At 34.6% G+C, this 21,182-nt stretch overlaps 2 protein-coding genes across 2 annotated transcripts; both read right to left on the minus strand.

The window, feature by feature from the left end:
- Window positions 1-1,929: 1,929 nt before the first annotated feature.
- On the minus strand, window positions 1,930-12,845 carry LOC131986722 (protein NipSnap homolog 2-like). The gene is made up of 10 exons (XM_059351819.1): window positions 12,652-12,845; window positions 10,169-10,296; window positions 9,978-10,023; window positions 8,961-9,055; window positions 7,080-7,150; window positions 6,102-6,242; window positions 5,978-6,009; window positions 5,329-5,423; window positions 3,671-3,754; window positions 1,930-3,166 (listed from the first exon to the last, which is right to left on the minus strand). Exons 1-10 carry the CDS (start codon window positions 12,741-12,743, stop codon window positions 3,102-3,104), a joined length of 849 nt encoding a protein of 282 aa, XP_059207802.1. The 5' UTR covers window positions 12,744-12,845; the 3' UTR covers window positions 1,930-3,101.
- Window positions 12,846-15,293: 2,448 nt separating this feature from the next.
- On the minus strand, window positions 15,294-19,037 carry mrps17 (mitochondrial ribosomal protein S17). The gene is made up of 3 exons (XM_059351884.1): window positions 18,892-19,037; window positions 17,465-17,608; window positions 15,294-15,923 (listed from the first exon to the last, which is right to left on the minus strand). The coding sequence occupies exons 2-3, from the start codon at window positions 17,585-17,587 to the stop codon at window positions 15,612-15,614; spliced, it is 435 nt and encodes a 144-aa protein (XP_059207867.1). The 5' UTR covers window positions 17,588-17,608; window positions 18,892-19,037; the 3' UTR covers window positions 15,294-15,611.
- Between the last annotated feature and the right edge of the window lie 2,145 nt (window positions 19,038-21,182).

The raw sequence follows: 21,182 nt of genomic DNA on the forward strand, positions 1-21,182 counted from the left end.
ATTAATTACAAGAATGAAATGTTTTTAACTTTATTCTAATGATTACATTTTTTTCCCCTTATTATGGCCTTAATACTCGTCGTTATTATTTTATTGCAAAAAGTATTCTCCTGTTCAAAGTTTTTTTCAAATAATTTAGTTAGTTTACATTATTATAATTTTGTATTTTTTTCATGATCAGAATCCATGTTAACCTGTTTATTAGGGCTGCAGGATTTGGGGCGAAACAATCTAATTGTGATTATTTTTTTTACTTATATTGTTATTACAATATGTTTCACAATATTGAAGGGAATAATAATTTTTGCATCTTATTCTAATTTTCATTGAAAAATATATTTAAATGATAATGTTGTGTATTTTGCAACGATATCTACCAAAGAAAAACATCTTTTGATATTTATATCAATTTATATTTCGATCTTGGGGACACAAACTGCCTTTCCCAAGTGTAATACACCAAAAAACGTTTTGCAATGATCACAAGCTTATTAGAGACGCCCATTGTGTGCTGAAAAGGGTTCTTTTGATTTCCGACATACAGTGAAGGCAGCACAAGTCACACCCAAGACGACGCGCAGACTGGGCTCGTTACGTCACCTTTTGTACCCGTTGACACTTGGTTTCCAAAATTGTACTTAACTCAATGGAGTTTTGGGCTATTTGGTCCATGTTTGAATCCTTTTCATCCTGCCTGTATACACCACTTAAAAATGTTTAAATGCCATGTTGGTATATTTTTTTCAGCTCAACCTCACATATACGACCAAATAATAATTTATTTTTTATTCTGACTTACTGGATCAACATTTTGAACCAAAAAGAAACAAAGAAACAAAACAACATAAATGTGATCTTGTGATTGTGTGTGATCCTGTCATCCAACTCTGGTTTTTATTCTAGTGTCACTCTATTTTATGTGTCTTGTGTGTTTAGCGTAACAATTTTGGTCATTTTGTGTATTTTTTAGTCATTGTGTATCTTTTTTGGTCATTTTGTGTCTTTTGTCGTGTCTTATTTAGTCATTTTGGGTTTGTTTTGTTGGTCATTTTGTCTCCTCATTTTGTGTCTTTTTTGTTATTCTGTGTATTTTTTGGTCATTTTGTGTCTTTTTTTTGTTATTTTGTGTCTTTTTTTTGTCCTTTTGTGTCTTTTTTAGTCATTTTTATGTCTTCTGTGGGTTTTTTTTGGTCATTTTGTCTCCTCATTTTGTGTCTTTTTTTGGTCATTTAGTGTCTTTTTTAGTCCTTTCGTCCAACATAAAATGTGATTTTGAATCTTTTTTACTTTCAAAAACACTATCATGCTCAATAAAGAATTTTAATGTTGCAAATGTGAACAAAGGTTGCAACATATAAGAGGGTTACATCCAGTTCTATAATTTTATTTTTATTTTTCCAAAAAATATAATAGAATATATTTCACTGTTTCCAGATGTTAACAAATGTAGAAATGAAATACATGTTTTATGATTGCCCATATTTTACTAGTTTTTGGAAACTTAATTATATATAAAATTATAATTATGTAACTAGTTATTTCAATTACCCATTTTTGACAGTAAAAAATGTCAATTTATGCACTATTTTTTACCTTTGTATCTTATAGGATCCTTTCCATAAAACTGAATTTCTTAAATGTACCCCATAATTAAAATTGTTATTTTAGTTGAAATTATTTTGACTACCTTGATTTTAATTTTAAAAAAGTGTCAGTTGCTAGAACTCACATGTTAAGTCCTTCACCAAATTAATTCTAAATAAAACAACAAAAAATACATTTTTTTTTAACTTCTCAATCTTTTTTTGTTTCACTTACTAATCCTTTGTACCATTGTGCTCGTACCATCATTTCCCAAATAAATAATGAAAAGAGTCAGGTGGGTTTTTTTAAATTTTAATCAGAAGTTTAATTCAATATGTACAACTAATCTTATTAAAGCACTGCAATTCACATGAGATGTTACTCCTTTCCTTTCTACTTTTTTTTTTTTTTTTTTTTTTAAATCAACAGATAGTTGAGAACACCAAACTTCATTTACAAATACAGGACCGATATATCTCTGTCTCGGTCAATAAACGCACTATGTATATCTACAATGTGACTGTTAATAAAAAAACATTAATCTCATTTAGAGCACACAATCAGCTGGTTGGCATTCATTGATCGATAGAGGGAACAGATCAAACTAGTCAGTGTACAGCAGTGTGTAGATAATCATTAGTTGTGCAGAAATTAATTAAGGAAAATGTAATTATTTGTATCATCTTGTCCCCCTCTCCACAGCTGGAAGAGCCAGATGTGTCATGATGTTAAAGTCAGAAAAGTAAAAATAAAGATGTGGTCAGTTTATCAGTTTTAGTGACTGTTTTTGTTGGATTCAAGAACTAAAGAAGAACTGGACTTTAATTTCTGTACGTCTCCATAACCGTAACGTTATGAATCCTTTCATCCAGCCAAATTATTTTTCTGGCTGGATCAAAACCGTGTAAACATTAAGCCACATTTTTTTGTTGACTTTAAACCTTTAATGATTATATCTCCAACCCTCAGATATAATGTCCGTTTAAATACTGATTTGTAAACATCTTGCTCTTTTTGTAAAATCACCTGGAATATTTAAAGATATTTTCTAACTGGCAGTGAGCTCTGCAGCACTTTTTCTGTTTCTGTTGTTGTATTAGTTATTAATAATAGTGCAAGAAGTCATTTTTCATTAAGACAATTTTTTCAGACATTTTGAGCCCGTGACCAGCACCAGAACTGTTAAATGTTTGATCTCCTCCTGGTACCTGAACACTCAAACACTGATCATGATGAAGAAATAAATGAAAATCTGACCCTTTAAAATATTTGAAGAGAAGGGGGCGTGTCAGATTATATTTATCTACACAAAGCATTTCATGGATCAGTAACACAGTGACTGCTGTAACAGAGAACCGTTTAAAACCTCATCATCTGAAATAAGACTCTCTAGGCCCACACAGAAAACTGGATTAAAGAAACAGAGAAGAAGAAAAGAAAAACCGACACAACACGTCCCCGGCAGTGCACGCTTTGATGGGTGGCGATCCGTGGAGAGATTCCCTCGCTGCTCGTCGTTACTTCAGGGGCGAATTCTTCATGGGAATCATTATTCTGGATTCCATGTGCTGAATAAGAGGGACTGCAGGGTGAGGGAGAAACAAGGGTGTTACAAACACTTCTCTCTCATGCAGTTTTGTTTACACACAACCAAGGTTATTATGGTTAACGAAATAACGAAAACTAGAATTCCCCCAAAAAATTTAGGTAACTGAAAGAAAAGGAAAAACGAGATTTTAAAAAAAACGATAACTAACTGAAACTGTATTATGTGGTTACAAAACTAACTAAAACTAACTGAAATTATAGTGAAAATGTCCCTCGTTTTCGTCAACTTTTTTCATACGTAAACGTTTTTGGTTGATATGGATAAATTCAATCTATCTGGTTTTATGACTTAATAAACGTATTGGGGCTGAGGTGGATCAGACAAAGGAAATAAAGGCAACATTTATTGTGACTTTTTTTAATCTGGCACCCAACAAATCCCCCATTACAAAAAAACTAAAAGTAACACTAAAACTAACAAAAACTAAACTAAAACTTAGCATTTTCCCAAAAATACAGACAGAAGACAGAGATTGACCTGTGTAATAAACGACCTCGTCCCAGCCTTCACGCCGCCAGGCCGAGTTTCTGGTGTCTTCTCTGGACTGAAGGTCTTTGTACGCTGAAAGAGAAAAGATATTGTTAGGTTTTTGTACTCTATAACCCAGTAGTTCTCAACCTTTATGAGTCGCGACCCCCAATTTAACATGCACGTTGTCCGCGACCCCCGCACACTGAACAGAATCTCACACGCACAGTTCAGATCACCCAAAAAAGAAACAAAATGACCAAAAACAGGAAACAAAATGACCAAAAAACATACAAATTGACCACAAAATGACCAAAAAAAGACACAAAATGACCAAAAGAGACACAAAATTACCCAAAAAAAGAAACAAAATTACCAAAAAGACACAAAGTGACCACAAAATGACAAAAAAAAGACACAAAATGACAAAAAAAAGACACAAAATGACTAAAACACATTAACACTTTAACACAGTGGAGACAGAGCTGACTTCCAAAATGATTTGGCGACCCCCAGAAATCATCTCGCGACCCCAATTGGGGTCCCGACCCCAAGGTCGAGAATAGCTGCTTTGACCCACTGAATTCATAAAGATTTGAATTAAGTAATACTGATTGACTTAGAAAGACTTACACATTCTTGTGGAGAAAATGCCCAATACAGAAGGGATACTCAAACTGACAGGTCAGTTAATGACCAAACAATAATAATAAGAGCTTCACCAGTCTAACACATCTATTTTTGCATCATTATCCTCATTTTCATTAAAAATATATTTAAATGATCATGGTGTGATTCTTTAATGCTGCAATTTCTGTAAAATTAATTTCAATTAACTGTGCAACCCTATGAATATTATTTATCAGACAAAATCAATAAACCTTGGAAGGCCCAAACAGATCAGGGGCCGGATTCACAAAAGTGTTCTTAAGATAAAATTTAATAAAATTCTTAAGAAAAAAATAGGATGTTCCTAAGAACGTTCTTAAACGCTATTCACCATTTTTTCCCCCTTAAGAATTGTCGTATGTCTTAGGAACTCCTTAGCTTTTCTCAGTTAGGACCTTCTTAGATTTTTATCTTAAGATCACTAGATCATTAATGAAGTAGTATCAAATACAACAACTGCCTCTGTGATTTACTAAGAGTACATTGTAGTGTCAACTAGGTATACAGACTGAAAGGACATTTCAATTATATGTCAACTGCCAAAATAAGACTTGATAAATTCACAAAAAAATACTCTGACCAACTTCAATGAACAATATTTGTTAACACATTGTCTAGGGCTAAACTAAATATTATCACTGTAGCTGTTTTAAGACTGCTGAGGGCTTCTCTTAAAGTCTCTTAAAGTTGAGAAGAAATGTAAGAACTTTGTTTTCAAGAATCTCATTTGTTCTCAAGTTCTATCTTAGGAAAAAACTTAAGAAGAAAGTTGAGAAAAAAACTAAAGAAAAGATGAGAATTTTTTCCATGAATATCAAATCTTCTTAAATTTTGGAGACAGTGCAAAGTTAAGAAAAAAGTGGCAATTAAGAAGCATTTTTTTCTCAAGAATGCTTTGTGAATCTGGCCCCAGGTCTAAGCAGGGGTATATCCAGGATTTTTTCCATAAGCAAGCTCTATTTTTACACTTTTGTAAAGTCTGTATAAATTTTGCTCACCCCATAAGTGGTGCACCGTGTACAGACTTCCAATCTGGGAGAAAAAGCCTCCAACCGCCTCCTGGTTGTGCTGACGAAACTCGATGGCCCGCGCCCTGCAGAGCAGCACACAGTTTGGTTACAGAAAAATCATTTTTTTAAAAACACCAACAATAAAACAATAAAAGTGTTGCATCAATTAAACCGTCGGTGCAAATTTGCAGGTTTTTTAAATAATAAATCTGACATTCACAAAAAATCCCAACCGTCCAAAACATAAAATTTTGATCCCAGAATTGTTTTAAGGATTGTTTAGTTTGTATTATTGTTGAAACAGGCACATTTTCCAATCGTCATAACCAATTTAGATTTGTATGTATATTAAATACAGGGTCAATTATGCTTGAGATTTGCAAACAATGTGCGATTTATCTTTCGTCATGCTTTAAGGAGTCATGCATACATTAAAAAGTACCGTCGACTCATCTGCTACAATCTGTGAAACCAATAAAATAGTAGTGAGGGAATGTTTGAATGATCATAACAATAATAATAATAATAATAATAATAATAATAACAATGGTAGCTCTGTAATAACAGCAATATAGGGAGAAAGTTTAAGAGCTTCTCAGGCTTTCTAATAATACATTTAACAAAAGTTATGTCTTACCAGTAGTTCCCCCACTCGATCATGGTTCCTGGCTGAAATAAAAATGTAAAGAGCGGAGAGAAAAGGGTCAAATATGTTGCACACATTTATGCACAATGGGAGGAAGCTGGTTCTCTGTAGTTACCCTGAGCTGGTACGACCGGAGCTCGTAGATGTTGGGTCCTGGACGCGGGACCGGCTCGTTCCAGAAGCTGAACTCCAGCAGCAGCTGGTTCCTACGAGACAGCAGCATCTTCCCGCGCTCTCTCCTGTAGTCTGTAAACTCCTACAGCAACGACAAACAACAGCAGCACAGCACTCAGTGAGTCTGCAAACATATTCAACTCTGGTCAGATACAACCATTAAGAAGACAGTAAGTCAGCTGCGCTGGTTGAAGAATGTTTAGGTGCATCTATGTTTTTAACACCTGGATCAGTAAGAGAACACTCAAAACTCTTTCATCTGTTGTGAGAGGTTAGCATCCAGTACCAACACACACACAAAAGGCTCTTTTATTATCAGATATTGTCATTTTAGGTGGAATTTGTGTGAATTGAGATTGTGATTAATTCTGCCATTACATCTCAAGTAATCTGGGTTACTTTTGTTGGAGCATGATTAGTTTTTTTGGCATCATTGAGAAAGTTTTGATAACCACCTTTTAGGATGTTCTAACTAAACCCAAAATGTATGGCAATTATGGCTATTTAAAAATATAATATATATAATATATTTGAGCTCATTTTCATTTCATTCATGTTGCGTTTTTAAAGTTTAGAAAAGTTATTCTTTGGAAGGACTTCAGACTAAAATCAACACAAATAAACAATAAAAAACTCTCCCAACATCTTAAGATTATACAACATGTATGAGGCTTGATTGTATCCGATAACTGCACTTACCTTGTTTACAGTATAAAACTGCATTTCTGTAAATAAACTTTAAAGATTACTGCACCAAAATTACAAACACACCAAACAGCTGGAACATCACACATAAAGACGGTGAAATAAAAAGGGTGGACAAATGTTCTGAGGGTCTAAGTTGAGGGTGCATTTCCAGAAAAAGTGGCCTACAGGTCACAAACTGCCAGTAAACTGAACTAACCCGAGCACCCGTTACCTTATTCTGTTTGAGTTTGTTCATGACATCGGTGAGAGCCGGGTATCCTCCCCGATATCTCCACAGGTGAACTAGAATAGAAGGAGAGGAAGAGCCAAAAATAATGCAGCCCTCGAATATATAAATATATATTCTTGCTGTGTCTGTATTATTTTAAATCAGCAACTGCAGTTTAATAATTACTCTGGCTAGAACACCTGTGATCTGAGCGGTTATGATGAGTTTGAGTGCAGCAAACATGAAGTCAACTTAACAGGAAATCATCTTACCACCACAATTACAGCGGGTAAAATGGAAGTTTCTGACTGGCTGCTTCAATGTAGATTAACATATTCATGGGGCAAAATTTCTTCCTATCATGTAGAAAAGTGTTTACTCTTCTATGCCACGACATAGTGGTATGATAGGATTCAGCTACACCAGAGGGCTGTACCAAAGATGCTTTACTGCCGATTTCAACTTGAAACAAAAACATGGTGATCTAGTCCGGTTAAAAAACAGAACCTCGAAACAGGAAACTGACTGTGGTAATGAGAAAACATAAATAATTCAGAAATCTTTCAAAAGCTTGTTTAAAACTAAAATGTTATTGTGATTTTTTTGGCACATAACAAAGTGAATTCACCTTTTTATAGCCCGATGTGAGCCGGCTCACTGGGCTTCTCTGAGAAGTCAGAAATTAATCAAGCAGAACATTTAACCACTAGAACTAATTTTTCTGTTCAGAAATGTAAGTAAATCACTATAATCTGACATCTTAATCAAGAAATATGTGTTTTACTATTTTTACAGTTGTTTTGTAAAACAGTAAATTTGAAAATTCATGGATAACAATAATAATTATATCTAGCATTAAAATAGAATTTAGTTTGAAGAGCTTCTACATACTGCTGTATTAACCATTACAGAAAGATAAAAAAATATTTTTGTAATTACTAATGCTGTCAATTTAGGACGGCTGTGGCATAAACCAGTGGGCTAATACATTTGTTAAGCACTGTACATTGTTAACACACCTTGCTTCATGGTACAGCCCTCAGATCAACACCACAATGCAGGGTGATAATGTACTGGAACCAAGGTGAAAAATACACCAACAACTTAAAACTGCTCATTTCTCAGACCAGGGACATACAGGTAAGAAACAGATAGCATCCTATCAGAGAGCAAGAAAACCAGGTTTCCTACAGTTTGAAACAAAATCCCTCAGAACGTAATACTGTTTATCATTTCCCCACTGCTCACAGTGCAAAAGTGTTTTATTTATGCAGCCTTTAACCTCTGCTAATATTACTGTGCTGTAACATTAGAGGCGGATCATGACTGAGGAATGGAAAACGCCACACCACACGGACAAAATGGACGGCAGCCAAGAACAGTGAAATACAGTCAAAGCTATAATTAACTAAAATATAAAAGTCAAAAGTGCATTTTTTACATCCTTATTGTGAAACATGAAGAAGAAATAGTAATATTTTTCATTCTATTCCCCAGCAGCTGCAGCAGCAGCAGCAAACTGAGAGAAAAAAGTAGTTTGCAGCTCAATGAGACATATTTTTCAAGAAACTTTTTGGAACTTTTACGTTTTTAAATATTAAATTTACAATGATACAGAACAGAAAGCAGCAACAGATTCTGTGTGATTATTGTTGTTGGTTATTTCTCTGTTGCGAAGTTAATCAACTGATACTTTGAGCACTAACGTCTGTGTCTTTTAATTGTAGTTATAATACGTTTTCTCTCTTGGAAAGGAAGTTTGAGTTTCATTTAGACTACCTGCTTGAACCAATTAATCAGTCGAATCTAAATGTACACACAGGTTTATGACTTGCACATGTGTAGTGACCTTGAAACGTGATGGCGCTCGATGCATGATGTTACCTGCTTGATCCTGCTCTCCGTACCACGTATTCCAGGTGCCCACGAGCTCACAGGGGTATTCAGGGTCAGCATGAATGGAAGGCAAGACATCCGCACTGAAGATGCACAAACATGTACAAAAAAATGTGTTTTAAAAAAACTACTGCTTACCGAACTATCTGCCAGACAAGACTTTAAATGAACGTAGAAAAGAAATGCACATCAAGAATTTTGATGAGGTCTGATCACTGGAAGTTGCACACTCTGGCTCCATATACATTTCTCTATTTATATGATATCGCTTCGGCCCAACAACCAAGTTATGTTTGGACAAAACAGGTGTGAATGAAATGTGATTGAAAAAACACAGACAGTAGTGATAAAAGGATCAGTTGATTTATCAATAAATAAAGAATGAATTCACAACAATAATCATGCATTTACATGAAAAAGCTGCTTCCAGCTTCTTAAATTAGAGAACTTGTTGCTGCTTTCTGTTCTGTATGAACTTGAATATTTCTGGGCTTTCAACTTATCTTTGGACAAAACACAGAGAACTGTACTGTACACTCTGAACTGAACTTTTCAATATCTTCATACACACATTAATAAATAATAAGTACTTTCTAAATAATATAAGTAAATAAATGAATAAATATTCAGCAGATTAAGTGATAATGACATTTGTTGGTAGTTCAAAACCAAAATATTATCAAATAAAAATAGAAAGGCATATAGACCTAGAGTGTGCAACCCTTTTCTTCTACTTTCAAGACCTCTAAATAATTATAATAATTTAGATGTTAAAAAGTGAAGACAAAATCTGGGTAAAATTAATACAAGGAAATGAAGATGCAAAATCATAGCAGACAGCATAGCAAATGCACAAGTAATATTTATCAGGAAAATAAAGAAATAAATCTGTATTCACAAACACAGAAATTCAAATAAATAGGTAGAAGCAATATAGACAATAATACAATAAAAAGATGATAAAAGAGGAGACGACATCACATAAAAGTCAGATAGGAGACTCACCAGAGTTCATTGTAATCATCGAGGCACTCAGGCTTCACATTGTGAACTGCAAGAAAACCACAAAACATGAGTCAATAACACACAATCTAACCAATTATTAATGAGATTATTCAAGGAAAAATACATGAGAAACATTTAGTAAGGGTTTTTTTTCACCAGAAAAACACAGCAAGTCACAAGCAATACATTACACTGTATTTTGTACAGGTTGTTGTCTTCCTTCTTGGCGAGCAGGTGGGAGTGTGCGTCTTTTCGGGGGTCAACCTTTCTGACAAAAAGGGACTTGAACCAGCTGTCCTCACGGAAAGCTGACAGGCTCCTGAAACAAAACACAAACAGTCTGACCTCTTCTTTTGCTACACAGGGAAGAAATAAGCGTCAACAACAACAGAAAACCTCACCAAGTAGTGCAGCATATAATTATGTTGCCTGAACAACTGTAATTATAGAAAGATCTTTATGGTTTGGCTCCTCAGTACACTTCTGCTCAGCTCACTGACAAAAGGAGAATAAACTAGGCCCTTCACGATAACCATATTTTGTTGGATATTTTGTCCCAGAAATAATTGCAATAAACAATATTATTATCATTTTAAGACTATTTAATGCTACTTATATAATGATAATACGATAGCAAAGTCCAATGATGGGAAAAAACCCTAAACTTACTTCATGAGTCTCCATCTTTGTCTATAACTAAAATGAGACTTAAAAGTGCTTTGATCATAAAGATTTCATATGGAATAAATGCAATTTCCTGCTGATGTTATATGATATTTATTTATTTGATTTTTTTTATAAATTAGTGCTGTGGTGTTTATTACAAATGCAAATTCATGTTCATAGCTAATTTGTCTATTTTCTATTCTCTAATCTTATTTTATTTATATGTATGCATATATATATATATACACTTTTCATAACTTTTAGTTGACCCTTTTAGATAAACCTGTATTTTATGCATGTATGTTTTGTTTTTATTTACTTTTTCCATGCCTAAATTTAACCTATGAATAATTGCCCTATGATAAACCTGAATTTAAATGAAAATATTGGCTAAAATATTAAACATTTGTAGAGAAATTTTACTTTAACTGGGAAATTACACATTGCAGGAAATTAAATAAAGTGCAGATAAATTAAACATTTGCAAAAAATAGTGCAAAAGAATAGTACAAAACAGAGAATGAAATTGCCCATTGTCTATTGTCCTCACTGCCCTGACTGAGAGCTATTGTACAGTCAGATGGCTAGGAGGACAAAATAGTTTTTTTTAGTAATAAGTCAATACAGCCTTTTTAATTTCACAGTGTGGTATTAGTACTTTTACTGAAGTAAAGGATCTGAATTCTTCTTCCACCACTAGACTTGTAGAGGTATGACTTTAATGTAGGGCTGCAGCTAACGACTATTTTCATTATCAATTCATCTGTAGATTATTTAAATGATTAATCGATTAGTTGTTTGGTCAATAAAATGTTGAAAAATATCAGTGTTTCCCAAACTACAAAATTACGTCCTTAAATCTCTTGTTTTGTCCACAAACCAAAGAGATATTCAGTTTATTGTCATAAAGGAACAAAGAAACCAGAAATATTCACACTGAAGAAGCTGAAATCAGAGAATTTGGACTTATTGTCTTTAAAATAACTGCTCAAACCAATATTTCGATTATCAAAATAGTTAATGATTAATTTAATAATTGATTCATCGAATAATTGTTGCAGCTGTACTTTAATGTAAAGCATTAAAAGTTGAACTTTTGATTTAATGTGCTATATAAATAAAGCTGCATTGTGCCTCTTAATAAGACTGGAGAACAGTGTAAACAACAAGGTTATGTTGCATATTAGTATGCAATGTCTGCAGCAAACTAAGTACTTTGCACAAATATCTTAAGGCTGTCAAACTCATTCATTGCAAACGAAGCTGCAGCTCAGAGGCAACAGAGAAGGCTTTAAGCTGAACATACTTCACATAACCACAGGATTAGTCTGCATGGACTCTGAGCAGCCTTCACACAGGAACAGCAATTGATTTTCTGATAATGATCAGAATTTAAAAGTGGCAACAAGCAGCCCATGCTGTGTTGTTTATCAAGAAGCTGAGAGTTTGCCAACTGACGCAAACACAGATATTAGTTTACCCAGATCATTAAACGCTGTTATATTTCTGCTAAACCATGTTACTATTGTGAGATATAATCACAACATTTCAAACGTTTATACACAGCTCGGCGTAGCACACAAACACCTGAGGCAAAAAGAAACTGGGTCATCCACTAATCAAAACAAGTTGTGCAGCGATTCATTACATGTTGACCTTGAAGTTTGGGACTGACAGAAAACTCTGTTTTATACTTTATGTACGTGGCAACAGTTCGTCCACAAACTGACTTATTAAGCTGGCAACATAACCCACTAACTCAACTTGTTTCACAACTTTCTAACGCTGCAGGGTGATAATTAGCCTTAGCATAAAGTTAGCAAGTTTGGAGCTAACAGGCTAATGCTAACTACGTAAACGTAGCCAACGTCCTTACGTTAGCGTTAGCTTAGCCACTTAGCATACCAGAGTTTTACCGTCGGTGTCAAACTCTGCAGACGCTTAAATGATTTAAATAGCAACTTTTTTTTACAGGTGTGTTAGCAGATACCACTTTTAAAAGTCTAACCTTACGATAACCGTGACCTGTCCGTTCGTCTGAAGCCCGTTTTTCGACTGTTTAAGTCCATTGCCGACTCTTTGAAGGACTCGGGTCGCCATCTTTTCCCTTGAAAGCTGTTAGCTCCTGGAGGCGCTAGACTGGCTGATCCCGGTGCAGCTGACGCTACCTACACTAACGTAACCCCGTGTTAACTTTATGTACCGGAATCAGTCAACGCTGGGCTGTTAGTGTGTTAACCGGCGGGGCAGGTTAGAGTGTGAACGCAGTGGTTTCATGGGTTAATGAAGCAGAGACATAACTTTTTATTTTCCACCTGCTCTTCATTAACCTGCTCATCCTGAGCTGGGGATGTTCAGACAGCAGATCACAGTGATAGATGACTGGAACCTGAAGATTAATCTGAGATGCAGCTCAGCACTGTGTCAGACACGACCAACGACAGAATAGTATATTTTTAATGGTAATAGGATAGTTTGTCCTTTCTTTACTGCACTGTAAATAAAAGGTTTTTTTTTTTTCAGAAATGGAAAATTGGAAATTATAATAAATTAAATTATTTTACAGGGTTATTTTTTCTACATTAAGTGAAAACGCAATTTAAAAAAGGTAAATTACTTTCATTACAAATATTAACCATAAAATACAAGTTGAAATCTGTAAATTGATATAATGGGACATTATAGATTTTTTTTACAGTATTATTTAATTGCTTATTGGTCTTGAATGTTGATGAAAATTCAGGTAACTTTTTTTAGTAAAACTTAAAATTGAATGTTAAAAAAAAACGTAAAAAGTCATAAAAAAGTAAAAAGTCTGGCAGCAAAAGTTGCCAAACACTTACTGTAATATTAAAGTAAAAAAAATTTTTTAGTTATTTTACAGATATAAATGAATAAAAGCTATTGACAAATAAAAGTGCATAAAACAAAAGTTGAAATCTGCAAATTAATATATATATATCTATGAAAAACTTAATATCATGGTATGTCCCAAAGTTGAAAAAAATCAAACATGTATTTCCACACATTATACTACTACTTCACTACATTTTAGAGGTAAATATTGTACTTTTTACTCCACTTCATTTAGTTGACAGCTTGTTACTTTTTACAATTTAAAATAATTACAAATTTTTATAAATTAACCCTCATCACAGCATATTATTGATAAGTGATCCCTACCTTGACGACAGTAAAACACTGCTTATGTAAATGCATCAATAATAATAACCAAATAATATATTTGTCATATGTAAAACAATCCTGGTATTGCCATTCTGCATAACACATACTTTTACTTTTTACACTTTAAGTACATTTTCTGACACTTTTGTACTTTTACTTCAGTAAGTTTTGAATGCAGGACTTTTCCTTGTCGTGGACTAATTTCATAGTGTGGTATTAGTAAGTAAGGGATCTGAATATTTCTTCCACCACTGGTCAAAAAGTAAAAAAAATTGTCTTACTCTAATTTGTCCAAAATTGCCAAAAAGCACTGGAGAATAGTACATTGAAAATGGTAAAGTAAAATATGTCAAAAAACGTTAGCATTTTCATAGTCAAAAAAAAAAGTTTGTCAATGTTAGGCTTCCTGAAGTCCATTCTCATGCTCAACTAGTTCTTATAAGCAATTTCTGGGTTGATAACATTTATTATACAGATTTGGGGCTAACTTGTACCTTTTTGTTTACTCAAAAATCAATTAAAGTGTTGAAAAATCCATTGAGGATCCCACAATCAGACACCGAGACCTTTAGAACAGCACAGAAAAATCCATGCTGTGGTTTGGTTTCAGAAACTTTGACATTTAGTAGATTTCTGTATTTTGTGCAATTGTATGTTGAGCACTTGTGTTGTGTTGCCTGCTGAGAAAGCACCTTATTGTCAATATAATGTGGAAAGCCATCTATCCTCTGAATGCTCTAGGTCTCTAGTTTGTGGTTGAGTCTGTGATTATCCTAGAGCAGGGATTCCCAAAGTGTGGTGCGTGGACCCCTGGGGGTGCGCGAGAGAAATGTAATGGCGGTTTGATAATTACATAATTAAATTTTTTCCCCCACACACAATAAAGCAGTGAAAATAAACATTTCCCTTGCAAAATGTAAAATCAAAAACTGTAATATTAAATAAATAAATGCAGGCTATTCAAAATGCAATTCATCTTAAAATGAAGCGTAGGAGTTATCTTCTTCCATTTTTTTAACCAGTGTTATGATGACGGCGTTGTGTTAGCTCCACGCTCATTTAAATTTGCTGCAATTTTTGTTCAACGCAGCTCAAAATATAACATTTTCCCAACTTATGTGCTTTCTGCCTCTGATCCTGAGCCTGTCATCATCCTCTTTGCTCTTAAAAGTGGAAGCTTGTGCATAGCTTTGTTGCATTATATTGAAACTGTCTTACAATGGGGCTACACGGTGGTGTAGTGGTCTACGCCTCACAGCTAGAGGGTCGCCTCCCGCCTGCAGCTCTTCTGTGTGGAGTTTGCATGTTGTTTCCCATGTCAGCGGGTTTAATTGGTGACTCTAAATTGCCCGTAGGTGTGAATGAGTGTCTGTCTCTATGTGTTAGCCGTGACCCGAATGCAGATAAGCGGTTAATGAATGAATGTCTTACAATGTTTCAGATTAATTCAAATGTGAGAGCTCATTGTTGTGAAAGTGATTATTTTATTATATGGGTGAGCTAATATGGCTATAAAACATTTTGGGTTTTTTGAAGGTGTGGGGGATTGGGGGTTTGTCAACCCGGTTGGGACATAGAAGGGGGTGCACGGCTAAAAAAGTTTGGGAACCGCTGTCCTAGAGGTGTCAGCAGCTCATTTTATACACTGAGCTAAAGTTTAAAAAAAAAAAAAAAAACGCTCACATTAATTGATTTATATTGAAATGTATATTTACATTAACACCTGAAACATACATGCAGAGACATTTAACATTACTGCAGAAAAAGAAATGCAGATTTCCATCATGATGTGTGAGTTTGTGGTGCTGAATCAGCTGCAGCAGAGATGTTTAGCTCCTGCAGTTTCTCTGTTAACGTGGCTTCCTCTCCCAGGTCGGTCTGCAGGTCAGCCAGCGGCTCCATGAACTCCATTCCTTCAACTCGCTTCCCCGTCAGCGGGTCAACCACCCGGCCCACTTTGTGCACTATCTCGGACAGTTCGTGCTTCACATGCTTGGTCCGACGCTCCGGCAGCGCCTTGAGGAGGACGATGTCTCCCATAGTGCACTGCTGCAGAGCATCATGGGCAAAGTAGGTCTTCCTCTTATTGTAGTACTGCAGAGAAGAAAAGACAACATGAGACTTATTGAAATATGGCAATACACTGCAGAAATAAATCATAGATGAGGTTTATCATGTCCTACATGAAGCTATGGGGAGTGAATTTATTATTTGTGCAGAATCTTTAACTACTGTCAAATTATTTAGCAAAGTGTGCAAATCAATATAAGATTTATCTATCCCGCAGTGGATAAATTCAGTCATCACAGCAGCTTAACCCATTGAAGCCTGGAAAGCGGATATGTCGTTTTGTAGTATTTGTATAAGCTCTCAAATACTTTGTGAATTTAATTTCTATCTGCTACAGAGGCTGAAAAATCTATTATTTAGTAGAAGCGTTGACACTTCTGTTGAATTTCCAGAAAAACTTCAGGTTTTAGGGGCTGATTTTAAAATCGCCCAGAGGTTTTACAGACAGTTTCAGGCGTCAATGGGTTACAGATACAGACAGAGGAGTTTAGAAGATATAAAAATAAAAAATAAAAGATTAGACATGTACACACACATAATATACATACATCATATGCACATTATATATATACTTAAAATACTTATATGGCTGATATTGGACATTTATTTGGACATGTGTTTTCAATATTGCACATAGGGTTTTTTTGTTTAGTTTGTTTTTTTTCCTTACAGTATTTTGTATTTCACAAGATATTGCACATTAAAGAAAAATGTTATGTTTAAATGTTAAATACATTTTTGTGTCGTATGTTGTAAAATGAACAATAAATGAAAAATATATAATTATATCTAAATATAGATACACTGCAAAAAAGGCTGTAATAATACGTTGATAATGGTCTATATAGAATGTCCAAAAACATTTTTTTTTTTAAAAACACCGTATGATTGGGATTTTGGGATTTCCAAAAATTGAAAAAAAAATATATATTATAGTTTGTCCAAATAATATGTATATATATATATATATATATACATACTATTTTATCTCTAAGAACAACAACAACCTAGTATATTGTTTCGATTATTATACTATGACCGAATAGAACAACAACAACAACAACAACAACAACAACAACACCCTAGTATATTATTTAGAAAAGTCAGTCGTATAATTTGACCAAAATTGCCCAAAATAAAAATGCTGTAGAATCGTGTGTTCATAATGGAAATAGTATACAATGTCCATAAATACATATATTTCAAAAAGAAAAACCATGTTATAGTAGGTCAGAAAAAAAATCATAGAATGGCACACCAATAATGGTCAAAGTATAGTGTGTCCAAAATAAAAATAAGACTATAATATGTAGAAAAACGTAAATAGAAAAGGGTCATATTTCTCAGATGCTTTTGAAAAATTAAAAAAACACTCCAAATTTTAAGAGAAAAAAACAACGAAAAATAAAAAATATTTTATGTTGGTGGCTAAACTGTAAAGAAAAACATTTCTAACATTCTGCTGGACATGATACAGAAAGATCTTCTTCTGTATACTCTCTTCTTTGCAAAGAAAACTACATGAGATCCACCTGTTCAACTCAGCAGTGTTTTAACAGGCTCACCTTGAGCAGGTACGGGTCCAGCACCAGCCGCGTCACTCTCACTTTAACAGTTTTAATCATTTTGGTCCCGATCACTCGGCCGATGATCCACTTGGCATGAACTGAAATGCGATTCGCCGACATCCTGGAAATCTGTATTTAACCCTGAAATACAGAAATACAGTAATAATCTGACACATGAAGACCAGCTGAAGGCTCAGATGCTCTTATTTTGAAACCAAATATCATGAGATCGTAATAAACTAGTGTTAGAATAATCTGTTATTCTGTCTCTGTGGATGGGGGTCACGATCAATGCATGCGTAATTCACTAACTGTGTATCTATCCTCTCTCTGTGCATTTATAGATTAATCATGCAAGATGCTTTGCTACAATGCTCACGTGATAATATATTTTTTAAACTATGATTAAACTCAATACATTTATATCAAAATCAAATCAAAATGACTTTTTTTTTATCCCCAAGGGTAAATTCAGTTAGTCTGGTAGAATCTCTGTTAGAATGAGACAGCCTGATGGCTGTAGGAGAGAAGGATCTTTTGTATCTCTCTGTCCTGCAACGGAGAGATACATGTTTACTCCACCTGCTTAAACTTCCTCTGCCCTATTTAGAGTAAGATTATATCATGACAAAAAGATATATTTTATGTGAATGTTTCTTGCAAAATCTGTGTCTCCAATAATATCTCTGCAGGTCATATCAAGGCAGGAGTTTGTGTTTTGAAAGTTTTGTTAACAGGTCAGGTCACAGACATGATGTGCTGAGCAGAAAGATAACTGTCTTCTCTGCTTGGTGGCATGACGTGTCCACGTATTGAATAAAATGCCAAATCAACGGATCGAGAGGAGACAGCTTCTGGAAAGATCTACCTACATTTTTTATAAAACCTCTGTAAAAAAGGGTTCAAGGAAAGTAGTCTGGTCCAGACCTAATGATCTGATGAGCCTAATGTGCAATCAAGGATATGTAGTTTGAACCCAGAGACTCTGTAAACTGCAAATTTCTTGACGTATTGTAATAAAGTGAAGTTAAACTGAGAACTAGGACGTCTCCTGCTCATCATTCCCCATCAAACGATCGGCGCAGAGAAACAGGTGAGGATTTGTGTTGGAGTCAGATAATTTAATTTGAAAGGTTTCCTCAATGCATTTCTCAGTAGCCTCTATTTAGCAGTAAACAAAACAGCCAGCATAGCTGCAGTTATGGAATATCATAAACAAAACACATATATACTATACAAATCATTGGATATAAATACTCATAATACCACAGTTAACAAAGAAAATTCAGTTTATAAATGAAGCTAGCGTTAGCTCTGACTTCCGACCCGCACTCATTCAAAAGCAGCAAGAAAACAAAATACACATACAGTTTATAAGATTAATACAGACTGACACTGAAGTTTAATGTTAAGAACAAACTCACCGAAACTACTTTAAATTAATATTTTCAGAAGGTCAAAAAGCTTCAGAGCTCCTCCATGCTGCTCATGGCTGATGACGTAACTACGGCGACTAACGAGGGACAAAAAGCACAGAAGCGAATAAACCAGAAACTCGGACACGTTACTCCACTAAATATAGGCTGCCAGTCACTTTAACAGCTGTAGACATGCACTAATAATAACAAGTGTTTTTATCTGTTTAACAAACAGCTGCACATATAATAATATACAACCTGCACTGTGTATTTATACTGTGAACTGTTTCCTGCTCAGGGGCAGGGGAGACAGATAAGACACACAAGACAGATAACTAATTAAAGTCAAGTGTGTCACCACAAGTTTTATATTTTATTTATATGATTCGCCTTGTAGTTAAAATCTGTTTTATTGTGGCTCTGAACAACAAAAGGGGGGTAATATTTGTCCACGCTGGGTCCGTCCGGTACCACAAGTGCAAGCACAAACACACACACACACACACACACACACACACACACACAGACACACACACACACACACACACACACACTTTGGAGATGAATAAAGATTCCCCAAGCCCAGCCACCATGGCACATGTAAAGACACATCACATGAGAATACCCATGAGGAATGAAGGCTGGGAACAATAAACCTGCTGCTGTGAAGAAAGCTTAGACGGACGTGACACACTGTAACTGTGGAGCAGAGGAGGGTCGAAGACAGCGCTCTGTGTGAGCACGAGGAGTAGGGGAGATATGATGAAACACCCAAAACAGAGTGAGTCATGGAGAAGCGGAGACATCCCGCGGGTAGAAACGCCATGGTGGCTGGGCCCTTCTCCCCTGGGTCCCTATTTATTAAATTTTTTCATACATGGCCCTAATACACCGTCGTAGTAGACTATCAGGGTGATAAATTCATTATTTAATATCCCAGAACATGATTGTTTCAGCTGAACACCGGCCAATGTTTTATTAGGTTTGTGTAACACTTTATCATTCCTGTCAGAGACTCACTGATGAGACTGCAAGGCAAGCGGAACTCCAAACCAGCTACAGTGATCAGATGAGACAGTGTCACAGTGGACCTCAGATGTGAAGGAATGGGCAGCTGATAAGTATGACCAAATAACAGAAAACAAACTATATCCTTTTCTAATACTATTGACTGACTTTATTCTATGGATTATATCTATGGATTAAAACAGATGGTGACCTGCCACCAGCCAACAACATGTCACTATTAGATGTTATGTATATTCATGTCATGTTTATCATAACTTCCAGTTTCCCTACAGGAAGCATATATACCAAGTTATACAATCAGGTTGGGTTAAAGGGATTTGATATGTAAGACCAAGTCAAACATTGAAACTGTTGTGTGTTGTGTTATTTTCTATCACTATTATTTCTACAGAGATGCCAAAGGCATCTGATAGCACTGAGGACACCGCACACACGGGCCTTCAGCCGTCTATCTAATATATATAATAGGTTGATGAAATCAAATTGCTACATTTAAGAATTTTGTTAACTAAATAGGACGTACTTTATTAAACTAAATATATTTCACTTTTATATGAATGAACAATACAGCTATAATGAGGCACAATTCATTGTTTTGTGCTAAAATAATATTTTCTATATTTTTTAACCATTACCGTAATGCACCCAGAAATAAAATGTCATGGTTTCCCCACACTTATACACAATAAATATTTAATAAACTTTATAAAAATAAACATTTGTTTAAAAATGTATAATTTAACAGAATATGATCAAATATGATGGTTTTTAACAATGTATAGAGAACAAAATCTGAATGAAAATTGATGAGAAAAAATTGTTAAATGTTATGGTAATGATGGAATTCTTTGCAAAAATATGTGTATATTTTAATAAAAATACATTTTGGTGATATCAGCTACCTTTGAGTATATTTAAGTGCTTGCCAAAGAAAAAAAACAACTTTCGTTGTTTTATTGAATATAAAAATGTGTTACGGTAATGAATTTTGCTCACAGTGTCTCTAAAAATGTCAGAAAATACCCTAAATTCATATTTAACAGTGACTTTAGATTTTATATGTTATAAAATATGTATTCTTGGATTTTTACTATGAGCTGTACATGAGAATCACCCAGTTGCTGTTAAGCTAATTTAGTAAATTATTAAATTCTGGTCTTTAAATGACCGACTGTGTGCAGTGCATTTTTGTTGTTGTTGAACAGCTCTGTCACAAGCCTCCAACTTCTTTTCATGTCTTTCTAGACAGCAGCAAACTTCACCATCAC

Source organism: Centropristis striata, chromosome 15, assembly GCF_030273125.1.
Source record: "Centropristis striata isolate RG_2023a ecotype Rhode Island chromosome 15, C.striata_1.0, whole genome shotgun sequence".
In the NCBI taxonomy this organism is placed as follows: Eukaryota; Metazoa; Chordata; class Actinopteri; order Perciformes; family Serranidae; genus Centropristis; species Centropristis striata.